Below are 24,362 nucleotides of genomic sequence, written 5' to 3'. Positions count from 1 at the left end.
ATATTTTAATAAAGGTTGTTGAATCTCAAAAAATGTTCATTGTATTAACTTAAAATTTTAATTTCAATGAACTTAAAATTAAGGCAACCAGGTAACTTTTTTTCTACAGTGTGGTCTATAGAGAGGTCAGAAATCTCTTGGATTTCATTAAAAATATCTTAATTTGTGTTCCGAAGATAAACAAAGGTCTTATGGGTTTGGAACGACATGAGGGATAGTAGTGACATAATTTTTGGATGATCTAACCTTTTAATGCAATAAGGTGAAATATGTGTTTTCACATAAGCAGTTATATGTGTTGAACTATTTGTGCAGGAAGGAGGTGGAAGCAACAAGGAGCGACAGCTTTCTTATAAATAACTCAGAAGAATTTAACCTCACATTGAGTCAGAACAGAGGGAGATATTTAGAGACTGGTACTAATATTATCTATGAATAAGACTTAAATTTTGTTCTGTTCTTTTCTCAAACCTTATATAGTTTTGTAATGTAACGCATGAGCCACTTTTTCTGTGTGTTTTTTTATTTTCAATTTCTTTTTTTGTCCTGTTTGGAGCTTGGCAGCCCCTGGTGACTATGAACTGTCACTGTATGACAACAGCTTCTAAAAAAAAACTTCTACTTTTGTGTTGTATGGAGAGAGAAAAAACAGCATATGGGCCTGGAATGACATGTGTGTGAGTAAACAAATGACAAAATTGTAATTTTTGAGCACACTATTCCTTTAATTTACTAATGCATCTTGTGCCGTTTTGGGTGATGTGAAGACGCCCTCAGGCGAACAGTGACACGTAGAATCTTTATCAGTGAAGAAACGGGATATCAGAGATGAGTGGCATCTCATGGGGCTCCTGCATGTGGCATGCACCACACGGCATGCCAGCGTAAATCACGCTCTTTTCTCTCGCAGCCTGTCTGATCAGTGTCTCACGCACACACGAGTGTGAGAGGCAGCACAGACTGCGATGGGGCTGATTCAGCATTGACTCACTTCGCCTATATAGCACCGACACTCATTTTGGTCTTTTGTTGTTGTTGTTTTTTTTTTCTTCCACTGGAGCAGATCTTCTCACGGCACCTGGCAGAATGAGTAACCTGCCCCTCCTACACTGGAACATCATCTGCTCTATGAGGCGTCTTCTGATCTCTTCCCACCTTCTATGAACCCATGCCCACACACACCCATACACTATTCCCAGAATGAAAAGATCAGCGTAGATGTTTTTTGGATGCAGGTCACCATTATTGTGCAGGCTTCTTAACTAGCTTAGCCAGCAAGACATTCTTGGTCAGCCTGCTTCAAACAGAAAGACCATGCTGGTCAACAACCTTCACTGCTGTAGCCATATTTAGCTGACAGCCAGCAACCGAATTTGTGTCCACATATTTTCTTGGGAAAAAATCTGCTCATTTGAGGTGGATAAACCTGCACCAATCAGCAACAAACTAGAAATTCATGCTGGCTTCAGCTGGGCTTTTCAGCAAGGTTTTTTCTATTTCCCATATGTCCATATGGACATTCTTCCCACCTTGTTCAGAATGATCACGGCCTCTTGGTTGGCTCCGGTGATGTTAAAGGTGTCCCCTGACTCTCCATCCAGGATGGTATACTCCAGCTTGGCATTGTCTCCCAAGTCAGCATCTGTTGCTGAGATCCGACCCACCTCCGCCCCTGGCACGGCCAACTCTGACACAGAAAACAGCCAGGAACCTGAGAAAGAAAAAAGATTTGGACAAAAAGTCGGGATGAGAAGAGAGACATGGAGAGAGAGAGAGAGAATGAAACATTTAGCATCCTCATAAGCAGTATCAGTTTTCAGTTTTAGAAAAGAGAAAATAAAAGTTTTTAGAAAAACTTTTAGAAAAGTTTCTTTTTTTGACTTTGGCTATTGATTGATTTCATAAAAATGGTTGTTAGCAAAGATTTTTCATCAACGATAACAAAAATGCACATCACGATGATAAATAATTAGGTAAACTTTACATGTTAACATTAGTTAACTACATTACAGTGCCTTCCACTAATATTGGCACCCTTAATAAATAGACTGAAAAAGATGATTTTTTATGCTTGTTCAAATGGCTTAATTAAAATGAGCTAAAGCAACACGATTGCTATACATTTTGTAATGACTTCATTTGATTATGTTCAATCCACTTAAATATAAGTCAAATTAAAGTCAAACTTAATCCATTTGTGGTGTGTTACATGAATGATTTGTGTTGCATTGACTGAAACTGGGTAGGGCTTGTTAGTTCCCAGCTTGCTTTGCATATGGCTAAATCAAGAGAGAATAAATGTTATTTTAATATGTAAAAGTGTTATTTTATGTATTTTTGAGCAAGATGAAAAGAATAAAGGGAGAGGCTTGATTATGTTTTAGTGTTTAATATCCAATTAGGTCGAAATGATTAGAACAATTTCAATGGGTTACCATTGTGCAGAAGAGTGGAGCATTTGCTTTGACTGTGGACTAATACAACGAATGTAAAAAACTTCTTTGCTGAAAGAGCTTTTGATGCCTAGCATTTAAGATGCTAATGTGTGTTATTGCTAGCTAAAAGTTTGTCACCTATCTAGAGAAGTACTACAATTCAGTTGTGTAACATTAAAGGGATAGTTCACATTAAAATGAAAATTCTGTCATCCTTTACTCACCCTCAAGTTGTTTCAAACCTGTATGAATTTCTTTCTTCAGCTGAACACAAGGGAAGATATTTTGAAGAATGTCAGTAACCAAACAGGTAACTGGAGCCATTGACTTCCATAGTAGGAAAAAAAAAATACTATGGAAGTCAATGGCTCCAGTTACCTGTTTGGTTACTGACATTCTTCAAAATATCTTCCCTTGTGTTCAGCTGAAGAAAGAAATTCATACAGGTTTGAAACAACTTGAGGGTGAGTAAAGGATGACAGAATTTTCATTTTAATGTGAACTATCCCTTTAAAAAATACATGTAACTTAACTGGTTGAATGAATATATGATTTTGAATGCCTGAATCATGTAAGGGAACCATTTAAAATCAATATGAAATTACTTAATTGGATCACTTAAAATGTGTTCATTCTATTATGTTGAAGTTACATGAACAAAATATGTTTTCTCCAATACATGTTATGCATTTCTCAATTATTGGCACCACTTGAAATTCTTATGAGTAAAATATCTCTGAAGTATATTCCCATACTTATGTTTTTTTTAGTACAGCAGGTTGACTAGAAACATGAAGTTGTCTAAGCATGACTTCCTGTTCCACACAAAGGTCAAATTCCCTTAATCATTCATCACAATGAGTAAAACCACAGAATATAGTTCTGGTGTGCAGCAAAAGATTGTTGAGCTTCAAAAAATAGAAAGTGGCTGTTAGAAAATAGCTAAAGCATTGAAAATCCACATCAGGGCAATAATTTAAAAGTTCCAATCAACTAAAGATGGTACAAATCTGCCTGGAAGAGAACAAATGTCTATATTGCCCTATTAATGCACAGAGAGGAGGAGAGTCTGAGTGGCCAAAGACTCTCCAAGGATCACAACTGGAGAACGTATTAATTGATTGAGTCTTGGGGTCAGAAAGCCAAAAAAAAAAAAAGATCAAACACATCAAGTACATCACCACAAGTTGTTTAGGAGGGTTCCAAGAAAAATCCTCCTTGCTCATCCAAACACAAACTCCAGCATATTCGGTTGTCAGACACGAATGGAACTTCAAAAGGGACCTGGTTCTATGGTCAGATGAAACTAAATCAAGAGCTTTTGGAAAATGAAGCTTCTGTATGGCCGTCCCAGTTTTCTGACCTGAACCCTATAGAAAACGAGTGGGGTGAACTGAAGAGAAGAAGGCCCCACATGGATCCGAGAATCTGAAGGATCTGGAGAGATTCTGTATGAAAGAATGATCTCTGATCTCGGCATTATAAAAGAAGACTCAGAGCTTTTATCTTGAGAAAAGGGTGTTACGATAATTGGGTGTCAATTATGGACAACGTGAATTAGAAAAAAATAACATTTATTTCATAATGAGATTTTCACCCCACTTTTAATTGTTTTATTTCCATGAAAGGTTAGAATTTTGTGATTTTTTTTTTTAAATGAAAGATCAAAAGGATAAACAATGGGGTTTCAGGGGTTAAATCAAGGGGTTTCAAACTGGGCTCCAGGGACCCCCACACTGTAAAAAATCCAATTTATATATATATATATATATATATATATATATATATATATATATATATATATATATATATATGTATGTAAATTATATTTTATTAATCCATAAGTCACCTGGTTGTCTTATAATTTTGAGTTAATAAAATGACATTTTTTTAGAATCAAAAACCGTTATTCAAATATTATTAAAATATATATATTTTTAAAGAAGCATATTGGGTAATTGTGTGTTTTATTTGTGATGATGCAGTGAAACATTGCCAAATTGTGCTATTTTCGTGATTTATCACTTTTTTATGTGGTTCAGATACAATAACATTCTGAGTTTCTATGTTTTAAACCAGTTTATTTCAATGTATCAACTCAAAGTTAGTATTTATCCTCTTAGTGTGAACAGGCCTTAAAACTGACAAAGACAATGAATGTCACAAAAACTGACTAAATGAAATAAGCCGCAGACAACAAGCAACATTTCAAACACAAAGGCAGAGTATATGTTAAAAAAAAAAAACGCAATGGTAGAATTTCATTTTGACATTTATATACTAAGAAAAGTCAAGGCTGAAGGAAAGATAAAGAAGAGTGATGGTCTAAAACATAATATCTTCCTTCATCAGAGTTGTTTATATAGTGAACATTAGTTCCAAATGTCACAACCCAGGACATTACATGCAGTACATCTCCATTAGACACAATGTATCTTTGACACAACAGAACAACAGCCTGTGATGAAAGTCAAAGCTAATCACCATGTCTGTATATCAACTAAATGCACCTAAATGTGCAGAAATATAACACCAGCCTTTCAAATCACTCCCTCAATAGTGTGCATCAGTTCTGCATCTGAAGGCCTCCGAGCACAGACTGGCACGTAGTCGATGTCCTGCTGTTCTTCAGTGAGGGAGAGGTGGCTGATGGGGAAAAGGTCTACGGTACAACAAGTGTTTGAGGATTCATTTACGGAGTGGCCACCATGTCATTGCTCGGACTTTGAAACACTCTGTCACTTCTGTCAAGTAAATGCACAAACTTCCATTTCGAAGAGGTCGTCTGCTATTCAATACACTAGAGACAAAATCAAGGAGAGCTGTTTGCGTTAGGATTTAAGGATTTGGCACAACAGGAAGTCAAACACACGAAGACACACATAATTGAATGCTCAAGGTTGTGCACTTAAAAGACAAGTTGTCTTTTACTTTTCTTTTAAGTGCACAACCATAAGCATTTGATTATGTGTGTATGTCTGTGTTTGCCTTCCTGTCTAATCCTTAAATATTCATGTCTATATATATATATATATATATATATATATATATATATATATATATATATATATATATATATATATATATATATATATATATATATATATATATATATATATATATATATATATATATATATATATATATATATATATACCCAGTCCTCTAGCCATCTCAATTTGGCCTTTGTCAAACTCACTCAAATCCTTAAGCTTGCCCTTTTTCTTCTAACACATCAACTTTGAGGTGTTCACTCAATGTTCACTCGCTGCCTAATATAACCCACCCACTAACAGATGCTGTGATGAAGAGTTATTGTGATGTGTTGTTCACTTTACCTGTCAGTAGTCATAATATTATGCCTGATCTGAATATATGCACTGTTCATGTGGACATTTTTTATAATTATTTTTTATTACATTCTCATACCACGAACTACAACAGAAAATCATTTAATAAATAAATTCCTAGATTTAATTGTTCAGAGAAGAGTCTTGAAACACAATTGGACTGACATGTAAAAGGTTAATTTCTGCCATTTTCTTTTAGACAGAAATCTAATTATAAATACAATAATCGTACATCATAAACTGCTGGCGAGATGGGCTTTTAATATATTTCACTGTCTACTTAGTAGAAAGGTGATTTTAAGTCGGTGCTACATGTCTAGAGGAAATGGAGAGAGAAAGCTGTAGGGTTCCAAAACGGTAATGAAACAAAATCATTTGTCATTTTCCATGCCTTAACACTGAGCAAACTCTCTTCAAACAAGCAAACACACAATGACAGCTACCTGTCACCTCATAAATCACAAATCAGAACAGAAGAAATGCAGGAAAGCAACTCATCTTTTTCCGGAGCAGCTTTAGTCGGCCAATCAAACAGCATGAAGGGACAAAATCAATGTTCTGTGACTTAGGGATATAGCACTTCACACTGGGTCACTGTAAATGTGTTCAGAAGGGACAAGCAAAGTGCAACCGCAGCGCCTGCTCGAACTCACCTCAAAGCACTATCTTTACTCTCAGTCTCACCTCTGCAATGAAAGAGCCTGCTGGTTTGATTCTTTTAATTCATTAAAAGCCACTCTAATGGGGCTGGCCTTCACAGGGAAAGAGAAGGGATTGGCTGGTATGAGTCATTGCCCAATGGGAGATTAAGAGGAGAGTATTTAGAGCTTTTCAATGATAGGCAGATGGAGTTAATTAGCAGGTCTGTGGCTGAATGCAGGCTCAGCTCAGTAAATAACATGGACAATTACCTCAGGTCCACCGAGCGAGATGTGTGAGACTCAATGTGGGCAAGACTACATGTGGGCAAGCAAAAATGGATTTTGAAAGAAACCGATTTAAATGGTACAAAGAGTTCTCGATGGATGAATAGATACAGAGGACTGTATTGTTTGTAAATGACGGGAAATCAGCTTGATCCAAAGATGTAGCGATTACAGAGCTGAACAGAAATGCAAAGGAAATGTTAAAAGAGAGAACAGTCGGGAGGCAAATAGAAAGGAAAAATAAGAGAGAGTAAGAGAAGGAAAAGAGAAAATAGGCCTTATCTATGGATGAGGCTTTATGTTGCTGGAGAAATGAGACCTCTGAGATGGGAGAGTCATTAAAAAAGTGTCTAGCTGGCTAAAGCTCAAGCGCTGGTTGAAAATTAGATTGAATAAAATCTGCATCCTTTTAAGACGTCCATCACTGTGGCACTTATGGAGGCAGGATATGGAGTGAGAATAGTCACAAAGAATTCTGCCTACACTTGCCTTGCTCTGGGGTGCGTTTCGCAAAAGCATCGTTAGCCATGGTCGCAAGTTCCGTCGTTATCAACATTTAACGAGTTCAACGAGTCAGCGTTTCCCGAAAACCATCGTTCCAACGAACGTTCGCAAACAGCGACGCAAACTTGCGTGGTTACAACGACAGATCTCGACCTGTGGTTAGAAGCATAGTTTCTTGTTTGCGTGACATCTGGACTTAATAAATCCTTTTCGAGCAAAATAAGCAAGCTGACATTTAGTACAATCTATATCTTTTATGTCAAATGCATACAAATGTCATTAATGTCTTTTAGTTTGTTAAGAGATGTGTGTGCATGTGCGTATAGGTGCTCTAGTAGTACATAAGAACGAGCCTGGGATTGAATCTGGAAATAAAGCAAAAGATTAGTAAATAAAAATTAGTTCTCAGATGCCATGTTTACAGCAAAAAATCGAACATTAATTCGATCTCAAACTAATGAATTAAAAGCAGTTATAACTCTACCACTTGCGTGACATCATTAACCAATGTGGCAACATATCATAAGTGAAAAATAAGCGTGGACTCCAACCAATGGCGGAGCCAGAGGGGTATCCAGGGTGGTACTTTCTATTGAAAGCAGAATTTATTTTGACGTGTAGCGGTGTGGCACATATTAACCCTTAAATGCATGACTGTTTCGCCAAACATTCTTACATATTCGGGTCGTTAGCAACCCGGATCTATATTTAACATGGATAGACCTCTACCTGTCGTGATAATAATAATATATAAAACTCCTGATATTAGAGTAACACTTACAGAAGAATAAAATAAAACCTTTTTCGTTACCTTTTGGAGCTTGGAAGGATTCAGTTTTAGCAGATGTTTATATATTCAGCATCTGCCTCATACTCGCGATCTCGACCATATTCTTCAAACTCATTTTCAATGTCTTCAAAATCAATATTTTTATCACTGACAGCTTCTTGAGCACATCCATCATCAAGAGACAGTGACACTAATATTTGATTGTGCTTAGTACTTGCTCTCTACTGTAAATCACTGAGCCATTTCAAGTTTTGCAGATTATAATTATTATTGTTTCCTTTTCTGTCAGAGGTAACTATGAGTGAAACGTCACTTCATCATTGTGTATCAGACATTGCCTTATCCTTGTGGAATAAAGGTGAATTGCGGTATTATAGATTTTTTTTTTTGGTGCAAAAAAAATATACGTACAATCCAACACACCTCGGGTCGTTAGCGACCGTATACAATTTTGACAAAAAAACTAGTGAAAAAACAGGCCTTCAGTTATAATTCTATTATTTTTTCTTGTTATATTGTTTAAAATGGATTGATTGAGGAATACTAAGAAGGATGATGTCTAACTTTAAAAAATGAATGAGGAGCAGGGTAGTGAATGACGTGTCGGGTCGCTAACGACCCGAGGTATGCATTTAAGGGTTAAGAGAATATTTAAGGTGGGGTAAGTGTTATTTCAAAACTGTTTCACAAAACAGACTCGGGCCGAGTGCAATAACAAACTCGTAGCCAATAAACAGGTAAGGGGTGTGTCTACTAATGATGGTGAGAAGAGAGCGCTCAGTGCACTTAATTATTCAAAACACACAACACACATGATGGACATTAGCCAAGAACTAATATATGCTGGCTTTTGGTTGAATATGCCTCTGTGTCATGTTCACTTGTTTGTTCATTTGCAATCGTATTGTGTCTCACTTCAGCGATGATAAAGGCATCTAAATCTCCTCACTATTTCAAGCGTCAGCTCACAAAATGTGTCCGACAAGTGAGAAACTATACTTCTAATATATATTTGTTTCCTATTTTCATGATCTATATAACCCTTATCCAGTCATAATTGTAATATGTCGTTAGATGGACTTGTGCTCGTGAGCATCGTACCAAACACAGTTGGCTGAGTATTAACTGAATGGAAGCAGTTGACAAATAAAATCGGATGCGTGTCAGTATTCAATATTGAGCATTTGGTCTTAAAGACACAGCAGCATAATAGTCTCCTGCCGTCTGTGATTAAAGTTAATCAAAGAACAAAAGAAAAATCACCCACTGATCTTGACTGAATGACTTATGTTGCTAGTTTTAACATGCATATTTAATTTATACAGTAAAGATTAGGCAATGTTATTAAACTTTGATTATTACATTCCTGTACCTGAATTAGCCTAAAACCTTAATAACTTTAAGCACTTATTAGCACTGTTCTTACTTTATTGCTGACTGTTCAATTGTATTCAGTAATGTTCTAAATGTATATTATTAGGCTCATAGTTTTTGCTGTGGAATTTAACTGGTATCTACAATTTTGGTTCCTTATAATACAATGTTACATGGGTCAGAACGATGGAAAGAAATCAGTATTACACATGATATTCTTTTACGTTTTATGGAACCCCTAAAGTAGCCTTGATCTAAAATGGTGCTTTGCGGAAAGTGCAACAACAGAGGCTCTATGCACAAAATGGACCATTCAAAAGTAGTCATATATTCTGATGAAATAAAGAGCTGTCAACCATTAAGGAGGGACAAAGACCAAGAAATAGAGAGACGCTGTTCATCAAAAGGGCAAAGAAATCAATAGAGACCTACTGAGATGATATGATTACGCAGGAGTTTTAACATAATATTTGCATCCAGGTCCTGCTGCAAGGCTTAGCTCACGTCCTGTGAATGAGGGCACAGCATCATGAGATTTTGAGAGTGTTAACACTGCTCACTAGTGCCAAAAGGATAGTTTCAGCACAGCAAGAATTCAGCACAGGGGGAGTTAGCTAACTGTGTATGAATACATCAAAAGACTAACTGGAGAAACACCGAAAGTGAGAACGAGAGGGAGAGATAAAGAAATTGGCGTGGCGGCAGTGAATGAGGACTCAGAGAGAGACAGAGAAGCGGGGGAGATGGACAGTTAGACCTAGTGTATACTGTTCCTCAGAATGAAAGGACTGAAAACGCAGGAGTGCAAAAGCTAAAGGGAGGGAAAGGGAAGTCAGAGGAGGTGAATTCATGAAAGACAAAAGGTGAAGACGGACGCAAGAGAGATGACAAGAGGCCAAGCACTTGTGTGTGAATGCGCATCTGTCTTCCATGAGTTTGTGCTATCACATTCGAGACTCAGACTAAGCCATCAATTAAAGCAGAAAGCACCGAACATTAGATAAAATATTAATAAATAGAGCAAAAATAAGCAAGCAAAGAAAATGAATAAGGATTAAAAGGAGGCTAATATTAACTATTTTAATTACACACTTTGAGGACGTGGAGCTTAATTAGAGAAGACAATTACTGGAATTATTTCTATTATCGAACTCCTTCAATATTATTTGAATCACTATTTTCTGCCATTCTTCCAGGGAGTTTAATTTGTGCTAAATAAGGATGACTTGGCTTGAAACCTCCATTTACACAGCATGCAACAGACTAGGACAGACGGGTCTAGATCACCTTAATTAAAACTGGATGGCTCTACAATCACAGGGTAAGAGAGAAGCTTACACACTCTGTCTAAACTGTGCCTGCTATAACCCTGAAACCCATTTTAATTTTTGAAGGCTAACCTATGTACATGCTACAGCTAAATATGGTTGTCAGAGAGCAGACTGCTTAAAAACAGCATGGATCACACAGCAAAAAAGAAGAGGAAAAAGAACAATGGCTCAGTATGGAGGGTATGCATTGATGTCACTTTCCCTCCGCAACACACTCCCCCTCAGCTGGGCTTGAGTGGCAGAAGAACCTGCAGTGCGACTAGATTTAATAGGGGAAACTGCAAAAACATGAGTGTAACACACTTTTATCAGTTTAAACTAAAGGTTGGGCTCAATGTTCTTTACTATTTACCCAACATCCATTGATCCATGGATATTGGATAACAATCTTCTTCTTTAAGAAAAAAAACCTTGAGATGCATCATCTCGTTTTCAAAGAGGTCCTCAATTGACATACAGCCTGGAATCGTGTTTCCATATATATATATATATTAATTACAAAAAAAGAAGTCATTTGTGTGTATGGTTTAGCTAAATTATTAAAGGTCAGCAGCAAGTACTGGTTCATAAAGTGAGACGGAATGCATAAAAATATTTGATTTATTTCACATATTTAATTATTAGAGGTTTGAATTGTATTCTGATTTTGCATTTCACAGATTGTATTGATTTTGAGGAATACTGAATCTTTTGGGGTTTTTTTGCAAATAAGATTAGTAAATGCACACTGACACACAATGACTTTACACACAATGGCCCTCATTTATCAAAAGTGCGTACACCAAATTTCCAGCGTACACCTTGCGTACACCCAAACCCACGGTGACTTTGAGATTTATCAATATGGACGTTGGCGTACGGCACGCTCAAATCCTACGCCAGCTCAGGAGGTGGTGTACGCACGTTTGAGTTAGTGGGAAAATGCGCAGAAAAGCAATTCCTAACACTACAAAACGCACTGACAAGATATGCTATATGGCCCACTGTTAAAAACCACAAAAACAACATTCATAGTTTATTTTTGTGCAACATGAACGTCAATGTTTAATTTTTGTGACTTTACCAAAGCGTTTGATTTGTAGGCATATGTATTCCTCCAGTCGCGAGCCTGTGCGCTTTATCTGACGGTTCAGGCCCGTCTGGCCCGGCAGCTGCGCACGGACTGGGACTAAAATAATTCAGACTGACAAAATAATAAAAATGACCTTCTTCTTTTAAATAATAATAAAATCAATAAAAACGACATTCTTCTTCTAAATAACAAGCGTCATTAAGAATAATAATCATAATAATAAAAAGAAGAATCTTACAAATTGTCAAGTAATTATTAATGTGAATGAATCTTACTCCACATCACATCATCATCACTATTGTACACCCCAATACATGTGCCGTGATACGAAATTAAATGCTAGGCTAATTTTTTCAAAACGTGCTGTAAAATAATGCAGTGATGGTAATTTATCATCCAAACAGCTTTAAACTGCTGGAGTGCGCTTCTCAACCTCCACACTATTAACAGTACTCGTAATTTGTGTCCATATTTTGTTTTTGTAGGTGCCTTTAATTCCACTCTTTAAACTCCCAAATAAAACAATTTCGTTTTTTTTTTCCACTTCCCTGGTGATCTCGATGGGCGCGCGTCTCAATCATCTCAATATCGCAGTGATCAGGGAGTCAGCCCATTGACTTATGTCCTAATCAGTGCCCTGACTAGTGGACTAGTGAGATGATTGAGCGCGCCCGATCTCCACGTCGGAGAAGTTTCGCTTCTTTGCCGTCTTCTGTTTGTCCATGGCGTAAAATGAGGGCGTGGGGGAGGCGGAGACTTGAATATATAGGGGCGTGTTATTCTAATGACGATCGTTTTCAGCCGCCGCATTTATCAAGGGCAAGTATTGCGTACACCTGGATTGCAGGGGTACGCACAGCTTCATAAATCAGGCGGTGAGAGGAGTGTAAGCATAATCTTACGCCAACATATACACCAGTTTCTACGCAAGATTGATAAATGAGGGCCAATGACTCTGCACTTACGATTTGTCTCAACATTGGGCCAAGAGAGCTGTCAGTCAATGGGAAAACAAAGTAACTTGCGTTACGGTAACACTTTACTTGAAGGGGTGTGCATAAGACTGACATGACACCTTCATAATCATGACATGACACGTGTCATGAATATGAAGGAGTTTTTATGCATGTTTATGACAACTGTCATTAAGTGTCATTCGCTTAATTGTGTCATTTTTAATGCAATGATGACATTTCGGAGTTGTCTTTGTTATGACAACTTGACATAAACCAATACATCATAACCTGTCAGTGTCTTTGTCATGACAACTTGACATTACCAAGACAACATAACCTGTCATAAACAGACATGAAATGACATAGCAGATTAATTATTAAATTTAAGAAACTACTTAGCTTTTTGGGTTTACGTTACATTAGTTGCTAGGCAACGTGGGGGAGAGGATGCTGGCGTTGTCTGTTCGCCGCTTCTCCACCCACAAATCATGTTAACTTTACTATTAAATTTAGATGTTATTTTATTTTCTTATGTTTGTGACTAGTCTAACAGAGCTACTATTGGGACTGTTGCTGATTGGTGGCAGCCACTGAGAGGATGTTGTTTTTTCACCGCTTCTCTTCTGTTTTTGTTTGAATTTGTGGTTGGTTTTGGTTTGAAGGACATTTGATGTTGCTCGCTGCGGCTGCTCTCTCTTCTGGGTGTCAGCTGCTCACTGGTGGTCTCCCTCGGGCATGAACTGCATGGTGGCTGAAGTTTGCTCCATGCTACATCAACGTCCGGCATGATGTTGAGATGTAATTTTTACTTGTTATTCATGTATTGTTATTTTTTCCCTTTGTTGCACTTTGAGATTCTTCGGAATGAAAAGTGCGTTATAAATAAAATCTATTATTATTATTATTATTATTATTATTATTATTATTAATAAACTGTCATGTGGTTGGTTTTGACGTTGGCTGTCATTAGGCTATTATAATGTCATGATTTTTTTATAGATTTAATTTGTCATTTACATGTCATTAAGTGTCAATACTCTGTCAAAATATTTTATAACATTGTCATGAATATATTTCTTGACCTAAACTACAGTGGTACAAGTTGAATTTGTCATTAACATGTCATTAAGTGTCAATACTGTGTCAAATTATTTCATAACATTGTCATGAATATATTTCTTGACCTAAACTACAGTGGTAAAAGTTGAATTTGTCATTAACATGTCATTAAGTGTCAATACTGTGTCAAAATATTTCATAACATTGTCATGAATATATTTCTTGACCTAAACTACAGTGGTACAAGTTGAATTTGTCATTAACATGTCATTAAGTGTCAATACTCTGTCAAATTATTTTATAACAGTGTCATGAATATTTAGCTTGACCTGAAATATGGCATCATAGAGGAAATCGTACAGAGTCATTAAAAACTATTAATATAACTCAAAATGATAGCGTGGCATAGACATATAAACCTGGTGGCACCACTGGTAATGTGTACGCTGTAACAGTTGTTGACAGAGCCTCAGTCAGGTTAGTTTGTTTAGGTGTTTAATGTCAATTTAGTTTGCAGTAAGTAAAAACAATTCACAACAACGTTATTTTGGGTTTAATATACTTTATTTAAACTTTCGCTCACTCTTTAATGAATAGTTTGAGTTTATTCTCACCATTCCGTTTGTTATGGTGGAGTCCCGTGTGCTGGTGCACCGTCAAAAGGGGCGGAAACGTTGGCCCTATATATAATGTTCCGGCCTAGGCTCTAGCCGCAAACATTCCTTGTTCATCCCGGGGTGGGGCTCTAAAGACTATTTCTCTTATTTTTATACATCGGAAGATAATTTATAAAGTGAAGTCATTTGACAAAGTGTTATTTTTCTGTGTTTGTTTATGTGTGTATATGATGTTGATATATATATGTTTATTTTGTGTAATGGCCATTATTTGTGTACGTGTTTTCCCCTTTTTGCGTTAATTGGTGCTGGTCACCTGTGTATAAATTCATGCCTTGTGTTTTTAAGAGTCAGTTCTGTGAGAGGGCAGGTCTTAAAAATTAAATGATTGATTTTATTTCTCGAACTCCTTTTCATATTTTTAAGACATTTGAAATTGTCTATTATCTAACCTTCTGTTGAAGCTGGTGGAGGAAACTTAAAAAATAAAATAAAACATTGTGAACTGAAAAATACTAATGATGCTGTTATTAAAAAATAATTTGACAGCGTATTAACACCTAATTACATTTTACTGACAAATTAAACTTTTGCCACTGAAAAAAATGTATGACATTATAATGGCCTCAGTCAACATCAAAACCAACCACATAACAGTTTAAGGTTAACCCTATAAGCTAAGTAAGTTTCTTAAATTTGATAATCTGTTATGTTATGTTTATGACAGGTTATGTTGTCTTGGTAATGTCAAGTTGTCATGACAAAGACACTGACAGGTTATGATGTATTGGTTTATGTCAAGTTGTCATAACAAAGACAACTCCGAAATGTCATCATTGCATAAAAAATGACATAATTAAGCAAATGACACTTAATGACAGTTGTCAAAAACATGCATAAAAACTCCCTTCATATTCATGACACGTGTCATGTCATGATTATGAAGGTGTCATGTCAGTCTTATGCACACCCCTTCAAGTAAAGTGTTACCTGCGTTACTTATTTGAAAAAGTAATTCAGATATTTTGTTTTGAATTTTAAAAGTAATGCATTACTTATAGTTACTTGAAAAAGTAATCTGATTAGTTACTTGTAATGAGTTACCCCCAACACTGTTCATGGATAACTTAGGGAATGGTGATATAGGGTATAATATTTTAGTATTCATATATCTGTAATGAGTGTGTTGCAGGTCTGTGTTTTATTGGCTGTCTCCTCACAGCATCATTTTGTGGGGCTTTGTAAACCTGTATAACCTCTAGTGTGGAATTTTTCTACAATATTCACTTGTCATAACAGTAAAATTGGGCATTCTAGTCCAACTACTGCAGTATTTCCTCTCTAAATCGTTAGAAAATGTGGTTAACACCATGCATAGGAGAAAAAAATACCGTCATTTACCTCGAAACCGGTATAATTTTGAAAAATACGCGATATAAATTTTTGGTTATTATTGCACAGCACTAGTTTCTGTGAACTGCCTTGATCCATTTGCTTCTCTTTTCAGAAGCTTTCGGCAGTCTGTAAAAATATATCTCAGATTTCTTGTCAAATCGATTTGTACAGTCAATCTTAAAGCACGCAGTCTTTTTAGGTGTTCCGCAGTAACGGCGTCTAGCGGTGACGTCACAAGCACCTCTAGATGGAGGTTCACCATTACAGTTTTCTCAGTCGCTTTAGTAAATTTCTCTGAACAGAATTGAAATTCTCAAAACTACCTGTTCAATCTTCACATCATTGTGTCACTTGTGCACATCAAAAAAGCAAATGCTTTGGTACATTCATGCTAATGACTATGTACAATTCTCTGCTGTTTCCGACATTATCATTGGCTTATGTCATGATGATCAAAATGTATTATAATGGGTCTCTGTTGAATAATCTCACTCCCACAACATTTAGGCATTAATTCATAGTATAAGTCTTTTTATGCAAAAAGGTTGAACAATTTGTCATAATGTGTCAAGCATATTTCTATAGTTTCCATCTGATGATATTTTCGTTGTAATGTGGATGAGAATTTGTGGCCCTACAGACAGGAACGTCAGGAGGTGTGGGAAGACTGTAGACTTTAGTTTAGACTGTCTTTTCCTTTCGGTGTCACATTTAAGCTCTTACAAACAGTAAGAGCATAAATGTGAATCTTGTCCTGTATCTTGCAATCAAACTCCCACATACACTAAGGTGTAACTTACAATTTACAATAATTGTCATCAAACCTTTAGCCATAGTTTACATCCCTCCAGACTGTTATATTGACAACATGACTATGCAATCTTAATTGTCTTATCCATATACAACGACACAAGGACGTTTCATTCTGATGGCAGTGACATGTCATTCTGATGGCAGCGACTGCTAGGTGATGATATGTATTTTGCTAATATTACATTGTTAAAAAAATATCTAACTTCCAAACAGATCGAAGTGAAATAAATAATTAAATAAATGTATTTTTTATTTATGACATTGTTTGACGTAAATCTATTTGATGAATACATACATTTATCAGAAATGACAGTAAAGGCATTTATATAAAAAAAAATGTACAAACAAATATATTTCCAATAAATATTGTTCTTTTGAACTTTCCATTCATCAAAGAATCCTGAAAAAAAACATCTACCAGGGTTCCTAGAAAATGATCAAGCAGCATAACTGTTTTCAACATTGATACTAATAAAAAAGGTTTTTTGAAGGGTCATGTGACACTCAAGAAGTAGTGATGCTGATTCTGTCATTGCCATCACAGAAATAAATTACATTTGACTGACTGACTGACTGACTGATTGATTGACTGACTGACTGACTGACATAGATTCTTGCAGTTGCCAGACCCAAACTTTGCAGTATGTGGACAACAAGTTTCTTAGAAGAAGAGAAAAATTATGGAAAAAGAGAAAGCAGACTGGGAATGGTGACCGATATTGCTTTGAGGAGGAGAGTGGATGTGGGAGGGGGGGGGGGGGGGGGTGTAGACAGAAAATGAGAAGGAGAAGGGACAGAGATTGTGTTTATGTCAATATGGGCTGCACTGTTTCTGTGGAGAAATACAGGTGGTTAAATCAGTGTTGTGTGGTTGCTTCAGGGTGTTAATACCTCCAGAGGACTCTCACTCTATTTCTCTCACTCTAAGACCACTGGGGCTGTGGGGTAATCAAAACAAACCCACACCCTCAGCTCAAAATGGCTTTAATATCAAATCCCTCCCTTCATAATTCCACTTTAATAACCGCGACAATTGTGTCCAGGCCTCCTGGTGTATATTGTCAGGCTGTGTCTGACTCCCCCAGGACACCTCAGGTCAAGGCATCATTTAAAAACCCAGGTTAGACTAACGTGCTGCAATATTTCAGTACTAACTGTAAGAATTAGATCATTGTATGCTGACCTCTATCGACAATGCCCTTAAAGAGCCCTGGCAAATTGTGCTGTATAACTAAATTGGTCCTATGATTCATTGTGCCTGTAATCTAAAAAGTAAAAAAAAAAAAAAAACTTCCCCAGAGCACTGTTTCTTTAAATACTTAATTCTCCAATTACTCACCATCATGTATATTATGGCATGTTAAATAATAAAAGACGTCAATGCACAGGCCAGTGTCCAGAAGCAGTGAAACTTCAAAGAAATAATCTAGAAATTGACTAGTTTATGGAGCCAGAGCTCAGGGTCCGCACTCCCTTTCAGTTCTATGCGAGCCCCCACTTCACTTTCTTTTCAGCATCGTGCGTGAGAGAGGAAGTTGCGAGTTCACGGTTTGGTGCGAGACCCCCGTCGCGCTGGCAGTCCGACGGCTGCATTCATCATAGAGACATAGGCGCAGACAGAAAGGCCTGCCGGGAACATTCCCATTAGCATGGAAATCACTTCCCTCTTACCTACCCCCACCACCCCCTCCACATCACTCGTTCTCTGCCTCCATACAAGAAGAATGGCTCTAACTCCTATTATTCTGCGTGAAGGCACTCTGCCAGGGTAGATGACAAGAAAAGCGAAATCGTTGACCATTTTCCCGCACTCCACTCTCACTGTCGCCGATAGAACAACGGCCAACCTCCTGATTGATTCCATTGCTGACGTTTGGCTCTGGGTTATTCCTCAAAAACTCACACAATGAACCAACACTCACCTAAAAAGTTTCCCCTACAGCTCATGTCGCTATCCACCTGCTCGGAAGTTAGAAAATAACCGAATTTTGTCACCCTTGTGTCAGATTCAAGAGCTTCTTTTGTTGATGGAATATCTACAGTGGCGGGTTGTCTTAGCAAAAGAGCAGTGCTCAATGCAAATAATAAAATGCAAATCACTGCATAAAAATGCAAAATTAGGACAGCAAAATAAATAGGCTTATCAACTTTTGCTTCTCATATTCTTTTGTTAATGTTATGAGACAACCTTTTAAAAGTTTTAAAGGCTGATAGGAAAATGACACATAATGACACGTTGCACATCATAAGTTCATCCTGGAAAACCAGGCAGCTACTGTTTATATATTAATTTATAAATACCCATTATACAAAAAGATTTTGTCATGACATCTCTCTGAGGGATTGACATGGTAATGGACATGACAGTGTTAATGTATTTGGCTTGCTACAGCTAACATGTTCACAGACATTGCTGTGAGCATGTAAGACATGCTGCTGTACATGTAACATAAATGCAGTAACCCCGTAGCAGATCTATACAGGTGGAGCTGGGGAAGGTGGAGGGTTTCTGAAAGCGTGCTGCAGACTGCTAACAGCAAACTACCAGTATTTAAAGGTTGAACCGCAGCTCATTGAACACTGATGCAACCGCAACCAATCATCTGCGCTATGTATTGTAGATAATGATGTGATTGCTACCAAATGAGTAAAGGGTCTGACTCTGTCAGCCTGCGCGATCTAAAGGTTTTTGCTAGAACTAGGTAATAATTAGAAATAAATACTGAATGAAAAAAAAAAAAAAACGAATTAAAGAATATATACAAATAAATATGATTTAATAATAACACTTAATATACAGTAATACACACTAAATAATAATCTATATTTATAGTAATATATACAGTAGCCTGACAAGCCAGACCCACATCAAGATGTTTGGTCTGGAAACTCACCATTGACGGGGCTCAATCCGAGGGGCGGGATAAACGGTTGTCTTTCAAACTTCCTCTGCACGCGATAGGATAGAGCTACCAGTGCTAAAACCAACCAGAGCTATGAAGAAGGTGAAGTGGAGATCGTTGACAGATTAAACTTTCGATGTATCCGGTCAGCAAAACTCCGAACACATCTTCCCTTTTTAAGAATGACTTCAGTGCCGTTCTTTGTTCTTTTCTCAGAGAAAAGCTTAACTCCAAGTCTTCCAGATTCGTGGTCAAAGCTGAATCGAAAGACCGCCGTTCCCCAGCCTCTGTGTTTACTAGTAGAACGCAAGCGCAACTCTGCCATCATCATGTTAAGCCCCGCCCACCGACTCTATACACATTGGCCCTCATTTATCAATCTTTTGTAGAAACGGGCGTATATGTTGGCGTAAGATTATGCTTACACGCTTACCGGCTCATTTATGAAGTTGTGCGCACCTCTGCAAACCAGGTGTACGCAATACTTGCCCTTGATACATGCCGCGGCTGAAAACGATCGTCATTAGAATAACACGCCCCTATATATTCAAGTCTCTGCCTCCCCCACACCCTCATTTTACACCATGGACACACGGAAGACGGCAAAGAAGCAAAACTTCGACGTGGAGATCGAGACAATCACCAGCAGGTGGAAAAAAACGAAATTGTTTTATTTGGGAGTTTAAAGAGTGGGATTAAAGGCACCCACAAAAACAAAATATGGACCCAAATTACGAGTATTGTTAATAGTGTGGGGGTTGAGAAGCGCACTCCAGCAGTTTAAATAGCTGTTTGGATTTTTTGAAGCAATTATTATTTCATATCACGTCACCTGTATTGGGGTGTACAATAGTGATGATGGTGTGATGTGGAGTACCATTCATTTTTATTATTTTATTAAGAAGAATGTAATTTTTATTATTTTGTCTGTCTGAATTATTTTCAGTCCCAGTCTGTGCGCAGCTGCCGGGCCTAACCCTGAAACGTCAGGTAAAGCGAATGGGCTCGCAACTGGAGGAACATGCCTACAAATCAAATGCTTTGGTAAAGTCACACGAATTAAACGTTGAACTCCATGTTGCACAAAAATAAACACTGAAGTTTAAAACTATGTTGTTGTTTTTGTTTTTTTCAGTGGGTCATAATATAGCATATCTTTGTCAGTGGTAATAGGAATTGTTTTTCTGCACATTTTCGCACTAACTCAAAACGTGCGTACACCACCTCCTGAGCTGGCGTAGAATTTAATGTGTGCCGTACGCCAACGTCGAAATTGATAAATCTCAAAGTCACCGTGGTTTTGGTTGTACACCAGGTGTACGTTGAAAATTTGGTGTACGCACTTTTGATAAATGAGGGTCAATGTGATTGGCCTGACCAGAGTTTGGTTTTTACAGCTGAGAGAAAGTATTCAGAGTTGCTAGACGACACTCGCGGTAGATTAGATTTGCTGCCGCTAGGGTGCGTCTAGATTTCTAGGCTAATAAATATACACTATATTACCAAAAGTATTGGGACACCAGCACTGCTCCAAATCATTGAATTCGGGTGTTCCAATCACTTACATAGCCAGATGTGTATAAAATCAAGCACCTAGGCATACAGAATGCTTTTATAAACATTTGTGAAAGAATGGGTCGCCCTCAGGAGAATTCAAGCGTGGTACCGTGATAGGTTGCCACCTGTGCAATAAGACCATTCAGGAAATGTCCTCACTACTAAATAATCCACGGTGAACTGTTAGTGGTATTATAACAAATTGTAAGCAATTGGGAACAACAGCAACTCAACCACAAAGTCGTGCCCAGAAAAAATTACATAGTGGGGTCAGCGCATACTAAGGTGCACAGTGTGCAGAAGTCGCCAACTTTCTGCCAATAACTATAGACCTCCGAACTTCGTGTGGCCTTTAGATCAGTTTAAGAACAGTGAGTAGAGAGCTTCATGGAATGGGTTTCCATGGCCAAGCAGCTGCATCCAAGCCTTACATCACCAAGTGCAATGCAAAGCGTCGGATGCAGTGGTGAATCAGACAGTGGATGGAGGCCCCTTAGTTCCAGTTAAAGGAACTCTTAGACATTTTGGACAATTTCATGCTCCCAACTTTGTGAGAACCATTTGGGGAAGGCCCCTTCCGGTTTCAACATGACTGCGCACAAGTGCACAAACCAAGATCCATAAGTAGTTTGGTGAGTTTGGTGTGGAGGAACTTGACTGGCCTGTACAGTCCTGACCTCAACCTGACAGAACCACTTTGGGATTATTTAGAGCGGAGACTGCAAACCAGGCCTTCTAATTCAGCATCAGTGCCTGACCTTACAAATGCGCTTATAGAAGAATAGCTAAAAATCCCCATAAACACACTCTTAAATCTTGTGGAAAGCCTTCGCATAGGAGTTGAAGCTGTTATAGCTGCAAAGCTGTTATAGATCCAACTCCATATTTAACTCTAAGGAAGTTAATGTGAAGTTAATAGTAATGTAAAGGGAGGCGTCCAAAAACTATTGGCATTATAGTGTTTAATAAATAAACAAATAAATAAACAAAAATATGAAAAATTACATCCATTTTCCAAAATTAAGTAAAAATGTTTACCATTAAAGGTCTGTCAGATGTCCAGGCTACCTAAAGAGATAAAACTCTGCCTGTTAAAATAATAAAATAATTGTGATTTCCAACTAGTCTGTAGAAAACTTAATAAAACAGTAATGGTTTTGAGTTCTGTAGCAAAACCAGCAGAGAACTACTGATGCAGGAAGCTTAGTATTGCACAAGAAAAAGTAAAGGTTCTTTTGCAGATAATTTGGCCTCTTGAGAAAAGACTGGATAGGTCTTTTTGATCTGTCGTATTGCTAGTGATTGAAACCTCAAAAAGGCTTTTCAGTGCTACTCTACTATAGTTTTCTCTCATTAATGACAGTAAAACAGTGTACAGCCAGTCACTCCCGGATGCCTTTGACGTTTCACCTCAAATACACTCTACTCGAGATCTGGACCTGCACATAAAGTGCAAGGGGGCAGACGCAAAGCTGCAGTAATCACCACAAATGACCGCAGTGCTACCAGTGCCTCATGTGGAACCATGGGCCATCCAATCCCAGCTCTAATTGGGCGTTGTGATATGACGGAGCGATTTCAGGGACGTTTTCATGCCCCACTGCTGTCTATAGCCCCCTGAGGAGACCCCACAGGCAGCCGCCAAGTCAGAAGCGCGTTGCCTGCTTGCCTTTTTCATACCAAACCCAATCAGCCGAATCAGTCAACAAATTATCCGATCAGAACACATGGCTGAGTACCTCTCCAGCAAAACTGACTCGAGGAAATGGACAAAGACCAGACTACGCGTCACAGATAAGGAGCCACAAGCTCACCGGCTACCGGAAAAAGGCACATCTTCTGCAGTGTTTTTGAGCACAGCGTGAGATGAAAACGACTCAGACTTCTGTGATTACAGCGGGCTGGTATGGCCAAGATGAGGCTATTAGTGTTCCTCTCATCCCTTCCTTCCTTCATCCCTCCTTCACGCTTGAAGAAGTCGCCCTAGGGCCGCATCTTTACGGATTCAGACACGCATTTCGCGTCTTTATCGCGTCATGCACAGCGAAAACACAGATATTTAACCTTATGGGATTGGACAAGACTCGCAAATACAAATAGCCATAGAAGCTCGCTGATGGTGGGAGGCCACACTGAATAGAATTAATTGTGAAGGTACTTTCATTTTAATTTAGTGTTCAGGACCCGGAAGCCCATATCCCACTACCAAGAGAGAAAGCGCTTAAACCACTCCCACACATATGAATTTATTGGGAAAAGTCACAAGGGATGCGTTTTTGGCCGTGCATAAAACCTCTTTGCTCTCACTACAGACAACATCAGACAAAACTGGTGAGACGCCAGGCAACTAATTCTTTGCATTTTCTGCTTCCTTTACTTTTGAAATGGATTCCAGCGGAGGCTGAGATGAGTTTACAGGGTGCATAGTTACATCCAAACTGTGGCGTGTTATTGCCATTATACACAAAAGAACATATGCATCAGTCCTAATGGCCTGTTGAACTTGACTGCATGAATCCATAATGCAAATCTAGAAGGCTAAATGAGCTTTATGCTTTGATGAGAGTGTAAATAAACAGGCTTTATGATCTGCTAAGAGCACACAGTAAGTGTTATGATGAACAGTATTTTATTGTCTGTGTGCACTACTGACCAACGAAGAGCCTTTAAATGCAATGCCAGCTGAGGGCAGAAGGGCAAGGGGGGCTGAAGAAGATGAAACTGACTTATCAAGGAGACACACAGAAAGCCAACGAGAGAAAGGATGCAGAATGAAAATTAGCCCTTAAGGGTTGATGACAAAGCTTGTCACCTACGAGTTTCTCCATCTCCAGCCATCCTCTCTCCTCCCTCAGCCTGATGAACTGTCGAAGATGTGTATGTGACATGAATGTGTATGTGCGTGCGACACAGAAGCTGATGTGTATTCCTGTGAGCACACACGTGAGTCTCCTCTCATGAGCCAGTCGGTGAGTGTGTAAATGGCATGTGTGAGAAATGGAGAGAGAGAGAGGGAGAGAGGGAGGGAGGGAAGACATGAGAAGAGACAGATGGAAAAACACTGTGTCTACACTGAACACGAGCAGCAAAACATAAACATATTAAAAACGATGACAGTGTTGGTTGTATCATGCTTTATATTGAAGAATTGCTTCTTTTTTTTTAATGCACTGCAGAGCTATTCCAGTCCTGTTTTTCTGTTCATCTGAAATATATGTATGAATATACACTCACCTAAAGGATTATTACACCTGTTTAATTTATCATTAATGCAATTAAC

At 38.0% G+C, this 24,362-nt stretch overlaps 1 protein-coding gene across 4 annotated transcripts in view; it reads right to left on the bottom strand.

Moving 5' to 3' along the window:
- Window positions 1–24,362, bottom strand: part of LOC137089012 (cadherin-7) — a 206,627-nt gene that overhangs the window by 43,717 nt on the left and 138,548 nt on the right. For all 4 annotated transcript variants that reach the window (XM_067452435.1, XM_067452437.1, XM_067452438.1 and 1 more), the window contains exon 6: window positions 1,530–1,711. In XM_067452435.1, coding sequence (XP_067308536.1) covers window positions 1,530–1,711 — 182 coding nt within the window. The remainder of the gene's footprint in view (window positions 1–1,529; window positions 1,712–24,362) is intronic.

Source organism: Pseudorasbora parva, chromosome 9, assembly GCF_024679245.1.
Source record: "Pseudorasbora parva isolate DD20220531a chromosome 9, ASM2467924v1, whole genome shotgun sequence".
In the NCBI taxonomy this organism is placed as follows: Eukaryota; Metazoa; Chordata; class Actinopteri; order Cypriniformes; family Gobionidae; genus Pseudorasbora; species Pseudorasbora parva.
This window is presented reverse-complemented; position numbering and strand designations above follow the sequence as displayed.